Below are 20,024 nucleotides of genomic sequence, written 5' to 3' on the forward strand. Positions count from 1 at the left end.
TTAAATTGGTTGTAGCAGAAAGGTTTTTATTAAAATGCTCTCTGCTCGATTGTGTGTAAGGATTGTTCTAAGAACTGGGGCTGAGGGCAGGGAGTTGGTTCCCTTCATTCCAAAGATGAACTCTCAAGAAAATTTGAATTGATTTGGTGAAATTCCCATAAGGACACACGTGATTTTGGACTTCTGACTTTTAAAATGGAACAGCAGGTGTTGCCTTGGTAATAAACACATACCTGTTGTCCCCTTTCTAAAATTCCTTCTGCATTTGCATGGCCCATTAAGTATGTTCAGTGAAGAGCTGTTCAATGTGGTGGCTGTGATTTGAGATGATTCTACCTCCCAGCAGTACATTCCTTTTGCTCACAGGCCTCAGAAAGGGGTGTGCCTTGGAGCTGCCAGGTGTGCCAGGTGGTCCTGTGGCAATGAATGCTGCTGTGGTAGATCATTGTTCAACTACATTTGAAAAATAATACACAGGCATGGAAATCTTGTTACTTTTCAGCTGGAAGAGCTGAAATGCTGTTTGCTGTTCCTAAATGCTTGAGTTCAAAAACCTCTGTATGAGGTGAAACAGTCATTATGGTTCTGTCTTCAGCTTTTTGTGGCTTGGTTTGTTCATTTACAATATCTGCAGAGTATGTACTACTGTTTGAAAAATATGATTTTCTGTCCTTCTAAGTTAAAGCTCTCTTGTGTTTAAATTGAATATGTTGGCTCTTGAGAGGATTTGAATAATGCAAGTTCTCAGCATTACAAAATGTTTTTGTTTTTCAGTTCTGGAAACAAAGGGAGCACAGCCATAAATTCAAAGAGCAGCCAAAAGGAAAGCACAACTCTGCCTGCACTTTTGAAGGTAAGATTTTTATTGACTAATACTTATTTTAGGTAAAACGTGCCACCTCTGCTTGTGACTATTTGTTGGAGTTCTCATGTTTAATACACTCCTGTACTGCAGCGTGGCACCTGATAGCTATATTATGAGTTAGGGTCCACTATGCCAGGGTTCTAATGGACATGCTGAAAACAGAATAACTATTTGTGCTTCACATTCTTTAAACAAAATCCATGTATTTACTTAGAGGAAAGAACTGGGGCTTCAGTGCTAATTCCACATGCAGCTTGCCAGTGAAGAAGAAAACTAATATTTTTATCAAACCATGTTTTCAGGCATTGCTCTAAAGTACTATTTCTGTATAATTTATGAATATCTAACCAGCAAGTCTGTGCTTGCCTGAAGGTCTGCTGGTTGCCAGCCAGAGCACTGTAAGATCTTTGTGCTGAGATTTGTCTGTACGTAGGGTGCTCCTCACCAGTTACCCATGTTAATCATGCTTGTCTTGTCCTGTAAGTGTTGTACTGCAAGAAAAGGACATGTTCCTCTGTGATCAGGGCTTTCTCCTGTGGCACTAGACACACCTCTAAAGTTGTGCTTAGATTCAGCCAAATATCATAAATAATTATGTACAGGACAGGTGATAACTGCTGTCACATCTTGCCCTTCACTGAGCTGTTCTAGTGATCCAGTCACTAAGCAATTTTGCTTGAACTTTTGTTCCTTTTCTGAACTGTCTCAGTGCAGTGCACATATTATGGTGGCTGCTTCCCCAAAAGGGGCTGGGCTAGTCTACCAGATTTCTTTGTAGGCTTCTTAACACACTTAATCTGAGATTTCTATCCCATGTTGCATTTATTGAGCACTCATGGTGTATGGAAAAGGAGGTGCTCACCTTCTGTAGGGCCCACAGTCCCTGTGTAGTTGCATCCTCAGTATCTAGGGACCATTTGGGCTTCACCAAAGTTGGACACTTTGCATTTGCCTCTGCAAAGACCCCAGCAGAGTTATTTGCTCAATAAAATTCCATTTTGACTGTGGTTTGTCTACAGCAAGGTGGGAAACAATGTTTGTTCAGAAGCCGGGTGGATTCAAGCCAACTCTGTCAGTTCAGAGCTCCTGGAGAATGCCACTGCATGGCTTCCTGTTATCATAAATCATTGATTTTATGCCTTGGAATGCAGGCAGAAAGGTTTCTGATAAACCAGAGAAGACTCTATCTACTATAATAGAAGAGAATTTTCTCAGTTTTAAAAAAAATCTCATTTTTCTGTGTCAGATCAGTGAAAAATTCCAAACCAGATTTCCTTTGGAGGAGGGTCCCCGCCCAGGACAGGACTGAGGAAGGGGAAGCATTCAGGATTCAGCACTAGGAGTTGCTTAAAAGGAAGTATGAATAGGGCTAGGTCTCAGGGAAAAAGCAGGATGTGTAGGTGGAGCAAAGCAAGTATAGCAAGTTTAAATTACCTAACAGTATTTCTTTCTTGCCAAAAACTAAATCTGATTAATTTTTTTTTTAATTTACAAAAGCCACAATTCCGAATATTTCCTGCTGAATCTGTTTCAGTAGTCTTTTACTCTGAACTCATGTTTTTATAATACTGTACTAAAAGCTGGTGCCAAAATTAGTGCTGTAAAGTTTTTTTCCAGGCATCTGATCTCCTCTTTGTCTTGCCATAACTTTTTAATAAAATATATTGGTTTAGACCTATGTTAAAAAGCCTAAAACCGTGACATTATCTTTGAAATAATACCTGGTGTTTGTATAGGGTTTAGGAAGAAGGTGTGGTTTTCATACTAGTAGAATGTGCTGGCTCTTCAGCTGTACTGAGAGCTTCCTGTCTAACTTTCCTCTTTCTTAAGCTGATCAAAAACCTTGCAATACACTTGAACAGTTTCATATGCATAGTAGTGAGTATTTTGAGCAGTCTAACTTTTTATCTTGTGTGCACAGAAATTACAACTAGATAGTAAAAACTTATTCAGAGGAAGTAGAGAAAGTATTGGTTTTCTGATGCTCCCCCTGCTATATTTTCTGAGGAATATATTTTTCTGTTTTTTTCCTCTCACTGCTTTCTCCAGTATACACTTGAAATTTGGTAACACCACATTGGCCAAAATAAACTGTCTTCTGCAGAGCTCACCAGACTGCACTTGAGCAGTTGGAGATAACTGATGCTTTCTTAATTGTGGTGTTGGGATAATCTTAAGAGTCTTTTCCAGCCTAAATGATTCTATGAAAGGTGTGATTTGTGTTATTAAAAGATGCTTCAGATTTTTTCATCCAATCATCAAGGTTACTGTAGGCTGACAAAAAAATGTTACGGAAAGTGTGCTTTGGGAAGAATGTCTGAATCTGTACTTGGATCAGTTTTGGGCAGGTTTCTAGGCATGCCCATGTCTCTGAGCTGTGCTTCTACCTGAGCATTTCAGGTGGATGGTAACTAAAAGTGAAACCATGCTGTGTCTGTGTTAGCTGTCATCAAGTTAATGAGCCATCCTATTTCTGATAGACTTCCATGCTGTGATTTTGTATATTCATTGGCCATCTTAGCAGGAGGCCAGGGGCGAAATGGCAGAGGAGCTGTAAGTCTCTGATTTAGCAGCAAAGGTCGAATGCCTAAATTATAACTGACTGGGTGAGTAGAGCTGGGAATTGTGCCGAGCTATGGTAGTCCTTTGACTCTTCTTTGGACACAACTTCTGTACTTTACCCCTGTTATTTTTTCCCTACAATGAAACATTTAGCTCATAAAGGGAGGAAAAGATATTTTAATATGCACCTTTTGAAAATATTAAGCCTAATTTTTCTGTACGCCAATGGGGACTTTGTCAGTCATCACTTGATCACTTTCCAGAAAATATTACTGAAATGTATTTGCTGTGTCTGTTAATTGATTGCAGAAAGTACACCACCCCCTCCCAATATTTATTTACAGATTTTGTTTTGCTTCTCTTTCTTTGAATTAGGGCTGTAAAGGGTGTCCTTTCTGAGTAAACGCTCTGTTTGAGCAGCGTGATTGTTGAACAGATGGTTGTGTGGATGTAAACAGCTCTTGAACTTCATGTTTAGTGTGCTAAGTATCTGCACTACAGAGTGTCCAGTACACATTAGTATATCATTAACCTCGCTTTTAGTGCTACAGGGACTTTGTTTTCAAGGGTAATATTGTAACAATGGTCCCTGAAAAAGGGTTTCATGGTCACTGGGTATCTTTCCTATAGCAGTGCATGGAGAAAATAGCCCATTCTTCCATTACCTATTAGGAAGGAATTCTTAAGCATGTCAGCACAGAAACCACCCTGTGGGCTGTGTCAGGCAAACCCAAAAGTTCCAGAAAGTAAGTGCAAATTTGATACACCAGATGTATAATTTAGATTACAGTATTTCAGTAGCATCGAGTATTCAATCATTTGGCCCATAGGCTCAAGCCTGAATTAACCCGAGACAGTTTCAGCCTTCACAGAAAACTCAGGGGCAGAAAGTACAGCAGAGATTATCAAGTCTGCTCCTGTGCCCCAAGCTGAGATCTCTGTATCTATGTCATACCTGATAAAAGTTTGTCTGACTCGTTCTCAAAGACCTCCAGGGATGGAGATCTCTTAAGATCTCTCCAACCTCATCAGACAACTGTTCTACCAATTTCATAGACCTTATAATTAAAAACCCTTTTTCTTAACATGCCATCTAAAGCTTCTGTGCTACAAATTAAACCTGTAGCTAATTGTCCTCTGAGAAGTATTCCTGTACACTGTGAACATGGAAAATAGAGATTATTCTGTAGCTCTGCTTTCTCACAGGAATTTCATTTCAAGGTAACATAAAGATGGCTGTATTTAAGCAGGAGACATGGTATTAAATTCTGATGGCAAGGACTGCAATTATGTGATAAGATGGAGCCAGCTTCTTTTTGGAGTTGCAACGGGTACAAGTTGGAACATGGGGAATTCCAGTCACCTATATGAATTTACTTCCTTTTTTTTTTTTTTTTTTTTCCTTTATTATAAAAATGGTCACATCTTGGAACAGTTTGGCCAAGTGAGTTGCAGGGTCTTTATGCTTGGAAATACTCAAAACAAAGCTGGATGAACCAGAGCTGCTTTGTGCAAAAGCACAGACTGCATGACCTCCCAAGCCACATTCCTTTCAGCCTAATTTGTGCTGTAATTCTCTGTCAAAAAATTTTTAATCCAGTGTGCCAATTTACATTAGACTTTTTTAGAAGTCCCATGAACTTGCTGGATATAGGTTGCTGTTCCTACTGAATGTCCCTTATTCTGACTATAGTTTTAAATTTTACTAAAAAGTTAGAAATCAAAATTAAACCTAGAGTCTTAGTTAACCACATACTGTTTTCCGTATAGCTGGGGTGGGGATTTATATTGTCATGGTTCTATTTTATGTTGATTTTATTTCAAAAATCTCATCATTTTAAATTTCATCACTAATTATCTAAGTAATGTCTGCTCAGGCTGTCTGTGAATTCCTGCTAAATTCCTGACTTAATAATTAGAAATCAGAGAGAGGCATGCTTTTTCTTTTGGTAGTCAAGGGAGATGTACTATTGCTGCCAACCATGATTTTTTTAAAAACCTGAAGGTTACTTTTAAAAACTCTTGCTGTCACTGTCCACAGCAACAAATGAAATATAAAACAAAAATTGTTTTGGAGTTTGTACCATCAAGATTTCTTTTGAGAAAGCTGAAAGCAGATTTTTTTTTTCCTCAGCCATGATGTAGACTTTTGTGGAAATGGAATCTTATAGGTGGTACCTTTTAGTTTCCCAGGGTACTTTGTTAAATTGATGGTTGATATTTACAGCTGTATGTGTTGAGGGGAATATTTTAAGATCATCCCATCTAAAGTTCTGGTAAATTCCCTTGCAATACTGAAGATTTTTAGAAAGAGTGATCTTGAAATGTGCTTCCCTCTCTGCTAATTTAGTTCTTCAAAGAAGGGATCACGAGCACGGAACTTTGTTTCAGGATAGGTGGGGGGAAAAAAGGCTTAAATCTTGGTCTGTTTAGCTCAGAAAACCAGCAGACAGGTGAAGCAAAAGTGTGATGCCAGGTGCTATAATCTGCCAATAGAATGTGAATGCAGGTGGAAATCACACTGTCTCATCCTGTTCCCAGGGTACTGTCACCTTCTCCTTTGAAAAGGTAAATTTCACCTTTTTTGGTTTTTTTAACCCAAGCTTCAAGAAATTGTCAAATAAAAGAGAACAAAAATTGTTTAATGTTTGTGAAAACATCTTCATTAAAAGGCAATGAAAGTGTAGTACTGAAGGACTTTGGGGGAAAGAACAGAAGTAAAACAGACAATTTACTTCTGTTCTCTCTGGCTCTACAGTAGCCCTTGAGGTGATGGTTGCATACTCAGAAGTGAGTACCAGTTTTTAGTCTTCAGTCAGAGCTTTAAAATAATTTAATGAGAAAATTGAGAAAGGAAGATTTTTGAGCAGCTCTGCAAATGGTGTGAAGAGAAACTTTTAAATTAAAAGTTAATTTGGTCATTCTAGAAACTTTCACTGAGTAGAAAATCCCCTGTGGAGATGACCCAGCAGAAACTTTGCTTCAAATTGTACTTCCTTTTTTCTACCTTTTCATTTGAAATGTTCACCCCGGCCACTTTATCTGTTGTTCTCATCAGGGAATGTATCTCCAGATACTTCCTCAGATTTTCGGAGAATACTATAGAGTTTCAGAGAATGCTTGTTTCATCTTTTCTTTCCTCATCTGTCAAATTAAATATACATTAATGACTCCTTGCTCTTTCAAGAATTCAAATGGATAAACAAATTTTTAAAGTCCCAGTGCTGAACTTTGAACAGATGCTGTTGTCTTTCCAAATGTTAAATAGTCATTGACTTTAAATAGGTTTGTTTTTAAAAATGCAAAACTGATACAGTTTAACTAAAAGTCTCTTCCTGTTGTTTAACTTTAACTCCTGATTATGATGATGCCATGATTTCATTAGTTTTCTAGTTACTTTTGTCTTCCGGGGTTGCCATGACCTGATTTTTTTTATGTCAAACCAAGCAGAAAAATGAGGATGTGGAAGGAAAACTTCACAGTATTAGAAAGCCAAAATATTCAGGTTAATTGGGTATTTGTAGAGGTACTGAGTTAATATCTTTAGCTTAGATTCCTCCAAAACCCCAAGTCACTCCTTGTTTCTTTTGGGGGGTTTTGCTTTTTCTGATTAGTTAAAAGGTTTGTTTTAGTGAAGACTACATAGTTTTTTACAATGGTGGACCTCCCTTACATCTACACCACCACTCTAATTACTGGCTTAAATAGGAAAAACCCACCTTAACCATGTATTTTTTCCTCTCATAAGTACTAGCAACAGTGGACTTTTGGGGGTTTCTATTGTGTATTTCACTCTTAGTGATAGTACATTTGCCTGAATTTTTCTTAATGACATTCTAATTTCCATAGAAAAGCTTTGTTCTTAATCTATGTGTCACTATACCCAATAGTTTTTCATTACGTTTCCATTGCCTCCTGTTGGTTGCAAAAGCCTAAAATATTTTCCTCACAGTATTTGAGAAAGCAAAAGCTTATTTCACATGTGGATTTAAGGTACCTCAGTGTGTCCTACTCACTGAGAAAAAGCGGGAGATTACACCAAAGATGCGGGAGATTACACCAAAGAGGCTTCCCAAAGAAATAAAATCTGTTGAAAAATCTGCATTAATGACTTACTGTGGGGATGAACTAACCTGCCACCAGCCCCAGCTATATCACTGTGGATTTTGCCTAGCACAGAGAATTTATATACTCTGTCAGTCTTCAAACTGAATGAGATGCTCATAATTGTTAAATGAAATGCAGCCATCTCAGTGGTGTTGAAAGGTCAAAGCTAAAGCTAGGAACAAGATTAATTTTCCTGTACTATATGTGACAATGCCTACATGTGCTACTTTGAGCACCCCGCACTTCACCCTGAAGCTTTTAATTAATTTCTAAATGCCAGCAAACAGAAACCCAGGAGTGGTGCCATGACCCACCCGTTCTCAGATCAGGATGTCGGGGTTAAATGACTTGTTGGAAGTCCCTGGAGTGAATTAGTGATGATCCTAACTTTCTGATGGCAGGCCATCTTCTCCCACAAGTGCAGGAGAGATGAGGTGGTAGAAGGGTGTCTGTGGAGGAGGCAGGATGTTCTCAGCGCTGCGGGACAGGCAGCCTGAGAGGTCCCTGCGCGGCTGTCTGGGGTTTCTGCTTCGTAATGAGCATTCATTCATGGGGAGGGAAATCCCAAATGTCTGGCAGTTGTTGGCTGCAAGCTAACGCTTTGTTCACAGAGATCTGTGTTTTGATGCTGGTAATGTTTTCATTTCCCTCGTTAGGGCAATAAAAGAGGTTGTATTTTTGGCAGACGGACGTAGCCCTTGCCGACTGAGAACCTCTGGCAATTCAAATTTCAGCCACCCAGCTGCTTTATAAAGAAAAGATGCTTTACAAGGGTGGTCATAAGGGTTCCCTGCTGGGCAGGAGGTGAGGAAAACTGAGGTAACCTGGCAGGTTATCCTCCTCGGGGTGCTGCTGTGCCACCTCGGGGGTTGTTCACCTGGACCTGCCTGCCGAGGTGCAGCTGGCCAAGGGCGGGTGTCCGTGCTGTGGCCTGGAGTGGATTACAGCCTGGAGAGCATAAATCAGCTGGGATAACAATCCCGCCAGCCTGGAGAGGATAAATCAGCTGGGATAACAATCCTGCCTGGGATGTGGTATCGGGGGCTTGTCCCCTGAGCCTCAGCTGGCAGGCTTCAGTGCAGCAAAGTGGGAGCACAGTGCCCAGACACAACCTCACTTATGGCTGAGGTCTTCTCAGTCACCTGATTGAAGTCATAATCTTGTTTCACACTCTGCCACTCCAGCCTGGTTGCATGTGAGGGCACAGGCCCATAGGATAATTCAGGTTGAAGGGACCCCAGAATGTCACCCAGTCCAGCCTCAGTTCAGCTACAAGGTCAAGCCAGGTCACCCAGGGCTTGCTCAGTGAAACTCGCAGGAACGAGTTGTCAAAGGACTAAAAGCTAATTAAAGCTTCATGAAGCATGTCACAAGCAGGAAAGCTCACAGAGAGTGGGAAAGGGGAGGCAAGGGGAAGACTGATGACAGTTCATTACAAGAGGAGCAGAAAGACAGCACTATAGCAGGAAAATTCTTTTCCTTACATCAGCAAGGATGTCAAAGGGGATCTGGCAGGTTGGTTTCAATCCAGAAACCACTGTTTTCTTGGTGAACCTGAGAAACTATTCAGACTGCTGTGGCACTGTAAGAAGACTTTTTGAATTTATTTTTCTTTGACTGATGACATGAAGTGTAGGCAAAACAAGAGTCACTGGGGTTCCTACAGTGTGGTGAGTATCAAACTGCCCAAGCTTAATTGTGACAGGGAATCAAATGCTCTGTCAAGATTGCTAGAGGCCCTGACTGTTGAAAACTGGTGGGATGTACCATGGAAAGGATTACTTTATACAAACCCTACGCCCTTACGTTTTTTTCCCCGAGTGCTCACGAGGAGCTTCTGTCAGAGACAGACTGGGAGAGAGGCAGGGGAATGCTAAGTGAAAGTTTCTGTGATACTGGCTCGTGGAATTGCTGCATGTTCATCAGGCGCTCATGCCTGAAGGCTCCTGCTGTGCTAGAGGCTTACTGGCTTTCGTAAAGTAAAACCGTGTGCTTTCGTCTCAGTAATTTGAATATGGCACCATCTTAAAATACAAACTTGAAAATCTGCAGCAGAAACAGTGCTGCTTGTGTAATGCTTCAGACTTTGACTTGAGATTTTGTGTGCAAATGATGAAATACCAATAGCTCGAGCTGTCTGTTATGGCAAAGTGGAACAGGAGGGAGAATATATGGAGAGTAGGATTGATTATATTGAAGGAAAGAAAGAAGGATTTGCATAGTTTCTGTGTTAGGACTTAATATCCACATATATCTTCAAATAAGCACAGTGTAAATGTTCTCTATGGCTTTTTTTCATGCAAGACGCTGTTTATGGTTAAAGGTATGGAAGGACCCTTTCATATTAAAGCTTCCTGTTCTTTTGATTTACCAAAAGTTAAGTAAAGAAAGGAAGATTAAAGAGGAAGCAAAGTCTAAATAGATTTCTGTTTCTGGAAGCAGAGACTACAAAACAGCTTTTCAAGCAGGGCATAAATTATGCTCACAAATAAGCAGTACAGTCTTTACAAGTGTTATGTCTCAGAGCTGCTCAGAGAAGACTTTCACATGTAGAGATTTAACTATATTTGATGTCTCAGCTCCTAATAGGAAAAAAAAACAAACCCTCCACTAGTTTCTGAATACAAATGGTATTAAAAAATGGGCAGAACTGCACCAAACAAAACAACAACAAACAAAAACACTCATAAGACTAAACTGTTGTCAAGTTTTTAATGTAACAATTTATTTTATAGTTAATGCATTTAGTTGTTTAACTTCATAGATATTTTAATAGTTAATATAAATGTTTATGGCTTAAAAGGGTTGTGCAAAGAAAAGAATAAGACCTGTGTGCATTTCCTGCACTGAGGTACTCTTTTAGATTAGACAAATCTGTGTGAACGGTACAAAACTACAGAGAAATGCCTTCCTTCACTTAAAGTTGAATTAGAATCTGGCATTAAAGAATGCTGAGGTGTTAGTCAAAGTGAAGGAAGAAAATATGACAGTAGAAACTGACATGGTGAACCATTAACTCATCAAATGTTGGAAATAATTTTGTTTTCTTGTTTCTGTTTTGTATTTCCTTATGCAAAGTACTCAGTTCCTCTGAGATAAAGTCAATTATTCAGGAGGTTCATTCCAGGCTCTTGCGTTACTTGTGTGATACTGAAGACAGCAGCCAGAGCTGTGGCACATTTACAGGCTGTACTGTTGGCATCTTCATTTCCAGGGGTGGGTTTGGGTAGAGTTGACATGTAAAGTGGTAAATCTCTGATCCCAGAGGGGTGACTGCATCTCTTTGTGATGCATCAGCTGATCAGAGCAGTATGTGAGGGAGCAGGTGAGGTTTGTCATAGGTGGGATGAAAAAAGGCCAGAGTTTGACTTAGCCCACTTTTAAAAGTTTACCTAGAAGTTCAGTGTGGCTGTAAAAGTGCCTTGCCTGTACACAGAAAATGGACGTTGCGTTGATTTCTCAAGGACAAATTAGTGCTGTTCAATTTCTATCCTCACACTTCCAATTAACAATTCCATTTTCAACACATGCATCTTTTAATATTAAGCAATTGCATTTGCTCTGTATTTAAAGGGTAAAAAAGCATTGCTTGAAGTTTAAAGACCACTGCTTCAGTATCACTAAATATATCTTGAAAGTTCTTAAGAAATTGCTGTTCCCCAAGGATGAAGCTGAGTTCATTAAAGCACTTTTTTCATCATTAACATAATCCTAGGTGGCCTATTAACAAATAAGCCTGCTGGCTTATTTAAGATTACTTCAAGTAGAAATAGGATTGGTCACCTAGTGGAAATAGTAGCTTTCTGTGTAGGTGTTGCCCCAATTTGAAACAATTACTCTTATCCAAATGCATTGTTGACACAACTAAAATTTGCATAGGACTTTTTGTTCATGTTCTTTCCCACTCCTGTTGAGCAGGATAGATTCCATCTGAGAAAAGCTTGGGGTAGCTTTAATCTGTTAATAAACTGAGTTGAATCAGGAATTGAAATTACAGGGTTGTACTGTAAAGATAAAATAGGCAGCAATAGCCTATGGCACCCACTACAAAGGGTGGGGATGGGGGAGGGAGGTGCTACCCAGAAAGCTTCAGTCCAGAGAAAAAAAACACATTTGCAGTTTGTGAAGCTTAAAATGTGGCTATGAGTGGTGTTTGTGAAGCCTTCCAGTGAACTTGCATCACCCTTTTGGGCAGATGGTCTTGACAGAAGTAACATGAGCTTGGACAGCAGTCCCTGGATCTCTGAGAGGAGCTGACCCAGACGAAATTCAAGGGCATAAATTGGTGAGGAATAGAGCTTGCCTTGCCTCTGGGTGTAGATGCTCAGCTGAGTTGAGGGAAGAAATGAACATGTGGTTTGAATGAGGTGAAGCCCTGCCTTGGTGCTCATTCATTTCAGTTCACTGATAGGGCTAATAGGCAGTTCAGAAGGTCAGAGGTGCAGGGCTGGTGCTCTGTAGGACCTTGGCTGTGTTTAAAGCAGGGAAAGAGTGCTGGAGACTGTGGGAGACAACAAATCTGTTTGGAAACAGCTGTGCAGTTGAAGGAGAGCTGGCCAGAGGGTTCAACATCAAGTTGCTAAGGATAATAGGTAGGATTCACCTCTGGGATGTGAGTTGAGTTTGTTTTATCCCCATTCTGTTCTCGATTCTCCTCAGTTTCTCAGAAGTGCAGAAGGCTGTGAGTTGTTTGTGTTTGGCTGTAGTGTTCTTGCCTAGATTTGCAAGCTGAAAACTGTTCTCACAAGCACATGGAGGTTTGTTTGTGAAGCTGTGCTTTCTGAGAGGATTAGTCTGAAGTGTGAAATAACTGTTCCTTGCTTCTTCCCCATGTTTTTGATGCCAGTTGAAGCAATTGTTACCATCTGTCTTGTATTTTTTTTTCCACTGCAGCTGCTTTGGGAATATTCTAGCCTGTGTTAGTCTTTTTTACTTTTTGTGGAATAGGGTCCTCTTTGGTACAAAAAGAGAAGACAACAAGGAGTGGGCTTTAACCTTTTTAAATGACAGACCTCATGAAAGGAATACAATGCATAGGTTCAAATTAAAATCAAGGAGTTTGGGAATGTGTGAAAATAATAGGAACCATCATCTTTATGTGCTTTTTGTATTTATCTTAGGCTTGTCAAAATGAAGAGAAGAACCATTCCACAGAAGACCTTAGCAAGTCTGAAATTCAGGAGGAGCTGAAAAAGGCTAATAGCCTTCCTAGTTTGACTCCTGGAAGCAAAACATCAGATAAAGACAAGCAACCCCGAGAAGGCTTTTTTCATTTCCTTGGCAGCTTATTTAATATTGCAACAAGATCATCTTTGGTTGAATCTAAATCCTCTACCTTCCAAGATGAACCCAACAGATGTGAAAAGGATTTACAGAGCACAAATACCTTTCCAAAGGACATGCAGCCAAAGCACCCAAAAATTGAAGAGCCTACAGCTAGAAAAAAAGAGGATTCTGTAAATAAAGATGATGCCATCTTAAATAATATTGGGAAAGAGATCACACGGGATCTTCAAGGAGGCAGGAAACAATCCTCAGATACTTACTCAGAAAAGTAAGTTTTAGAATTTATTATTAAATATGTTGATGATTGTGTGTGTGTGTACAGAACTATGCTGACCAAGTTCAGCTGACTGTATGAGAAATGTCTGTCATTTCTAAGGGTGGTTGGAGTGTTCCTGACTTGACTTTGTGCAAAACTCCAGTAGCAACTGCCCTAAATAAATGAGCATGGGAGAAGTCAACTAAATGCAACAAAATATGACTTTAAAGAAGTTGTTTAGAAGACTCCTGGCCAGATGTGGCATTTACAAATACGTTAAGAAGTGTAAAGAGCTTCTTTCCATCCATATTATGGCCTATATTAAAGCTTGAATGTTTGTCCTTTTAATATCTCAGCAGTTCAGTATTTTTACTTCTGCAAGTAAGGCTTTCTCACTTTTAAATTATCTTTCCTTTATTTGACTGGGTGATTTTTGCTTGTGTGATTTTTTTTTTTCCCCCTAGTTCTTTGGATTTTTCCTGTGTGGTAAAGAAGGTTATGTAAAACACTCAATTTCAATTAGCCAAAACATGGAGCATTCTTTATAGTTCTGTAGTATTTTTAAAAGGAGGTTTAAAAAAAAAAAGTGGTGGCAAGGGCACCATTGTGTGTTTGAGACTAGAAAACTTAAAACACTGGCTGTGGTCAACACTCTATATTACAAAACCTTTTATGACTGTCATAAACATAGATATTAGTTTTCCAAAATAATTTGTAGCTGTTATGTTGGAAATTTGGCTGCTTGTGGGTCGGCCCAGCATGGATTTGGAGTTAGGTGTGAATGCATGCCTGTCGTACCTGTCCAGTTTTTGATGGGTGTAGAACATGGACTTGTTTGTGGGCAGTGGATCTGCAAGAGATGATGACTCAAACTTTCATTATGGTCCAGAATATTTATTTCAAATTTAAGCAGAAAGTAGTGATTGGGTGTAACCGATTAGTCTCTCACAGTGCTCCTTCTTGCATTGCAGAATGGGAGGATGGGCTCAGAAGAAACACCTTTTTTTCTTTTAATTTTTTTTAAATTAATTTGAGTTGTGCTCAGTCTGTTTATTGGTGGCATGTGAAATGTTCATCTCCATGCAGGAGGTCAGAGACAGCCAAAATAGCTGCTTGTTGAATTCCATTTCCATATTGGGGATGTCTCCAGCACTCTGCCCTTACCAATTATTTGGCAGAATAATTATTTGAAGCTTTATATTATAAATGCAGTGGCTGATCAGGATATGAATAGGTGATGTGATACTTATTTAAGTGAAGTTAAAACTGTATTTCCACCTTCAAAATACAGTAATTAATAGTAATAGTAGTAGTAATGGTTGTGTTCTTGTGAGCACTCTGGTTTGGTCTGTGACGTGGTTGACTGGTTTTTATCCCAGACTCTTATCATGATATCACTCATCTGACTGTGCTTTTTCCAAGCTTCAGCTCAGCACCAGCGCTGCTTTGATCAATGCAGGAGAAAAGTTCTCCTCCCCTCAGTTGTTCCCAGGAGAGCCCAGGAGCATGATGTTATTTGGTCTGGTTCCTGAGCAAACTATATTCCCTAAAACCTGTTGGGCAGGCTGGGTTGCTGCATCAGTCTCTTGCTGCTATTTGCTGTTTCTGTAGTATGTCCTTCACTGTCTATGCACAATTTACAGGGTAAGATGGATCTCATTCTCCTTTTTCTTCTTGTGAATTCTTCATAAAAATGTAGAGTGTGAAGAATTTGGAAGATGTGGATATTAACTCACTGAAGTGACCTCTTTGCTCTGTACAGAAACTTTTGAGTTATTTTTGTTTTCCTGAAGTCAAAATTCCAGTTGGATTTTTCAATTGACCATCCCTTGGTGTTGTCCTGTTTTGTTAGGTAATCTTTGCAAACCAGTGTAGATTTTTTTCAGTGTAGATTTGTCTCATGGCTAGGCAAGCATGAAAGAATGTGTGTTGCTAGTTTGGAGGTAAGGGAAGGTTGACCTATATACAGAATTAAGCTTTTCCATGGAAAATAACTTTTTCTAATGGAAGAAAAATTGTATTTTCTTTTCATTGTAGCTGTTGTAAATTAAGGGAAACATTAAACCAATCTATGTCCTTTTAAGCTCATTCTCAAAAGTACAGTGTACATTCTGCCCTTTTTGGCTTGGGATACTAACAAGTTAGACAATCTCTGTGTAACTTTAATTATGTTTTTCTCTGCCTGACCACACAATGTGAACTGCTCTTCTGAAGCAATTAGTAAAGAAAAATAGGAATGGCTGCAGGGAAGCAGAGGCTTGCATTGTTTACCTTTCTAAAAAGTTTGAATAACTGTTTTTTTAGTAAGGATAACTGGTTTTGTTTTTTTTTCTTTTATGGAAGTGGTTGTGCTGGATTTGTTCTCTTTTAGTTTATAAAAGTTTAAAGGATGTAGAGTAGTTTATTCTTTCCACTACTAGCTGGGTTTTTTACTAAATATTAACTACCTGGTATTCAATTAGCATGGCTAAACTGTAAAAATGCTCTTGGTTGCTGCCAGTGAGCTGAAGAGTCTTCTTGGGAGTGGATGCTACAAGCACAAGAGGAATGATGGGGAGAAGGAGTAAAGACTTAGCACACAGCAGCAGGAAGGTGTGGAAACCATGAGAGCAAAGATGATGTGAACCTAAGAGTGATTGAGCCCTAAAAGTCATGTGAGATGTGCTAGTGAGCCATTTAAAGCCAAAAGTGTTGGTTCCATTGATTGTTGCATTAAACTGCAATTTCAGCATTTTCTGTAGAGGCAGGATGTGGAAGAGACTTTTACAAATCCTTGTGACCACTGCATTATTAATCTTACAGCAGTTTCCTTTGTCCTGAGGAAGATGTAAATGAATTTGTTAATTCTAAACTACAGTGAAATACAGCATTAGGGACTGTCTCTGGTTAGTGAGGAGGTTGCAATAAGTGGAAGAGGGATGGTTGTTAGATTGCATAATCCCCATTAGAGTTGTATAAAAAAAGAAAGCCTAAACCAAACAACCTTTCAGATTTCAAAAACCTACCAGATGGTCTCAGATGCCTCTACTCAGACAACCTCATTCTCCTCATATCCTTAAAGCAATATTTGGTGAAATACAAGGATATCAGAGTGCTCTGACCTGTAAACTGAGGTTAATTTTGCCCTCAGTGGGAGGTCTGGCACTTGGTAAAGACTTGAGTTTCCAGGCCTTGAGCCAAGGAAAGTGGAGTTCATGAGCTCATTCTGTGGAAGTACATGTTTTTGAGGGACAAAATGTGTAGGTCACATTATTTATTCCTCCATCACCCTGTCTGGTTGGCTCAGAGGTAATTTGTACCTCAGAGGCTTTTGCTCCTTTAATCCCAACAGTGGCAAGTGGTGAAGAAGGAGCACAAAAGACAAAACCATGATGCATTTGGCAAAGTCTCTAGACAACAATTACTAAGGACAATAATGGCAGCACAGGAGATGGGTGAGGAGAGTTGGACTCAGTCTCCAGTTATTTCACCCCTCAGTCTTCCATTTCTCTGGGGTGCTTGAAGGTTTCTTTGCCTTGAAGAATTGAAAGGGAGCAAGCAATTGCAAAGTAGGTATTTGCTACTTAGAGTAGAAAAACCCTCTTACTTAGCTAAGATGGCAGCTTCTGGGTAGAATAGTCCCCTGTGGCAGACTGGTAGGTATAAAAGTGAAAACTTTGTGTTTACTCTTGGGCTTTGCACTCCTTAATGATGTTAAAAGACAACCTTTAGCTGATGAAATAAGCCCTAAAAACAAAACCATGGAACAGTGGGGGTGCACTTCACCTCATTTCTCATTGCTGAAACTGTACATGAGAGAGATGATTTCACGAAGTACGTGACAAATATTAATCACAGATTTTCCCCATTATCTTTCTTTCCTATAATGTAAAAATCTTTCACTTTTACATATATTGCCTGTCACTAAAAAGCAGTGATTTGTCTTCAAAATTGAGAATGGACTTCCTGCAGTGAATACCTGCCATCTTCTCAAGAATCCCTGTGGTGGTAATGAGTGGTACCTTGTGCAGGTGACTGAGGACAGAACTTTGGTGTTTTCCTCCTGCCCCAAAGACATATGACCCACATCTGTTCCATTGACTGCTTGCCATTTGTCTATTTTCCAGTAGAATTTTTTTTTTTAATATCCATTAACAATAAGTGGATGTTACAAATAGTGGTGTGCAGAACAATAGTTCTTTTGAAACTGCACAGCTTGTTCTGGAGTTCAGCAAGGAGGAGCTTTATTGCATTGCTGAACATGGCTGAAGAGAAAAAAATCAAAATTTTCCTTACTCTAAATGTTTTGATTAAGTAGTCCTGCTTAAGACAGTAATACCTGAATTCAGCAAAGTATTTTAAGATCCCATCTTCTTCCTTCTGTTATGAACCTTGTAGATATGGATGTGAGAAAAAACTCAGAACCCCACAACTGCAAGGGTTTTCTTACTGTAGGTAGAAAAGGGGGTGGGGGTGATTTCCAAAGCAGACGCTCAAAACATGCATTTAAATTTCACAGCCTACTAAGAGCCAGGTACTAGGAACAACTTAGTGAGAGCATTGCAAGCAATTTCATTCAGAAGGGAGGTAGCCCTAAGGAGAATGACATTTCAATCCATTTCCAGTTCTAGTATGTTATACATTAGTGGGTTCTGTGAAGGAATTTTTTTATTATTATTTATTTATTTTTAGATCTAGTAAACCTGTCGTTATACATCCAATTGATATATGTTAGTATTAGCAAGTAGTATTTCCCACCTTGCTACTGTCAGCAAATCCTGCCCTTTTGTTTTGATAGAAATACATCTCGTAAAATCCTTCAAGCTTACATAATTCTGGTTAATAGGTTTGTTTCAGAGCTTGTAATTCTCCTTTGTGTTGCTTGTCAGAGGCAGGCTTGTGGTGATCACAAAACACAGCATTAATTTGTCTGATGGATTGTTGTGCATTGTGGTTTTGATTTCAGTCAGTAGCAGCAACGTTCATCTTTCCCTATAGATGCCTTTGGCAGAAAATCAAGAGTGAATGAACAGAAATTCATCACTTAATTCCAGACAGTGGTCTCATCAGGTAATTCCTGAAGGTGGGGAAGCAGCTGTATTGATTTGTTGATCTTTTGATGGCTTTCTGGCCATGGAAATGCAGTGTTGTTCAGTTGCTGGTGCTCAGGTGGGCAGGGAGTCATTGCTGAGAGTGACCTGCTGCCACTTTAGGAGGGGCATAAACTACCCTTCTAGGTCAGCCAAATACCACCCAAAATTAGAAGGCTGTCCTGCGAAAGGAGCAGGATCATCCTTCCCCTGATTTCCTGGGTGAACTGTGGAGGGTGGTCACTCTCAGGGCTGTGCTGTGGGAGAAATGCAGACCTCAGAGCATTTCTCTACCTGCCAGAGAGGGGTGCCTGCCCAGAGATGGGATGTGGACCAAAGGAGAGGTTCTTGTTGGTGCCAAAGCAAAGATTTTTGTGTTTCTGAAGAATGAAACTTTATATTTTAAGAGTAATTCTTAACAGATGTGTGATGCAAAATTGAGCTAAATAAATTAAATCAAAAACTAATTCACTGGATTGTTTTCTCCACTGAACTTTTTTTTTTGGTAGGGTTGTTCAACTGTGCAATGTATTCAACTGAGTCAAACCCTTTGCTTTTCCTACCACACCTGAAGCTACACTCTTGTTTGAAGAGTGCAAAAGAATGTCCTGGCTTTGATTCCTCATTACATCTCAGAAGAGGCCAAGGGGAGTGGCTTTCTTCAGCCTTGAGATGAGAAACTGAGGGGAGACCTCTCTGCTGTCCCCAGCTCTTGCACACCAGTGAGAGCCGCAGCTCTGCTTGTCCCTGCTCCCTGGGAGGGGCAAGTCCTGGGCACCTGAATCCCTGAGTGGGACAGAGGAAAAGGGAGAGGCAGCAGATGAGGACAGTTCTCTCAGGTGTGGGGTAGGAAGGCTGGCTGCTGCCTGGTACTGGGGCAATAGGGCAAGGAAGGGCTAGGAGTGATCCCTTTGTGCTGGTCTTGGTCTCGCAGCCTCTGGTGTTTTGGGTCAGCCTTGATGTGTGCTCTCTTCCTTGAGACTCAAAGAATAGGTTTTCCCAGATGTGGGAAATAATCAAGAAGTACTACCCTGAAGGGGAAGGAAAAACATTCCTTCCAAGGTCACAGAGACTGTGTTTGCTTTTATTAAAATTGTCGTTGGCTCTTAATTGCTCTTATGGAACATTAGCTTTGAAATTTCCTGCAGAATCAACTGCGTGTAAATCACTTTGTTCAATCAAACTTTTGACCTTTTCAAACATACATTGTGACGTCCCAGGACACTAAGTATTTCAGACTGCAGATTTATATCATGAAGCTACCCCCTCTGGCAAAAAAAATTTCTTTCATCTAAGTTGTGTATGGCAACTATTCAGTTAGGCACAGAGTCTTTTTTTCAGCAAGTCTTTCATTTTTCCCATTTATTAGTACCTTACATGAGCATAGAAACCAGCTGGCTGAGTAAGCTGGGTTCCACCAGAAGTTGTTTCAAAGTGACTTTAGGACATTTGTTTCCAGATGAAGTACCTCAACATAATTTTTTTTAAGAGCTGCCAGTTAACTATACAGTAGAATAAAATTAAAATAAACAACAGTGTAATTTTAAGATGGTCAGAGAGGGGTAGCCAGGAGTCGCAAGTACCAATCTAGATGAGTGATTTTCAGCCTGTAGCCTGCAGATCCCTCTGGTAGCTCCCTCTGTGAGGTCTATGAGAAGAGATTGGGGGAATCATGCATGGATATGCTTGTAAAAGCAGCAGACTGCTGGACTGGGGAAAAAGTATCTGGAAGAGTGAGGTAAGAGGGGAAAATTCGCCATGGCATGTTTTGGGAGAGGCAGACTGGGCAGCAGTGTCCTGCTGTGCAGATGAACTGTTCTGCTGGGGGCCTGAGATGCTCTATCAGCCTGTGTGGTCTGCCTCCACCTTTTGGAAAATG

At 39.9% G+C, this 20,024-nt stretch overlaps 1 protein-coding gene across 3 annotated transcripts in view; it reads left to right on the forward strand.

The window, feature by feature from the left end:
* The window catches only part of CRYBG3 (crystallin beta-gamma domain containing 3), an 81,619-nt gene that overhangs the window by 13,248 nt on the left and 48,347 nt on the right, over positions 1-20,024 (forward strand). For all 3 annotated transcript variants that reach the window (XM_059872060.1, XM_059872044.1, XM_059872052.1), the window contains exons 2-3: positions 775-853; positions 12,655-13,088. In XM_059872060.1, the coding sequence (XP_059728043.1) occupies positions 775-853; positions 12,655-13,088 (513 nt within the window). The remainder of the gene's footprint in view (positions 1-774; positions 854-12,654; positions 13,089-20,024) is intronic.

This window comes from Haemorhous mexicanus, chromosome 2, assembly GCF_027477595.1.
Source record: "Haemorhous mexicanus isolate bHaeMex1 chromosome 2, bHaeMex1.pri, whole genome shotgun sequence".
Classification (NCBI taxonomy): domain Eukaryota; kingdom Metazoa; phylum Chordata; class Aves; order Passeriformes; family Fringillidae; genus Haemorhous; species Haemorhous mexicanus.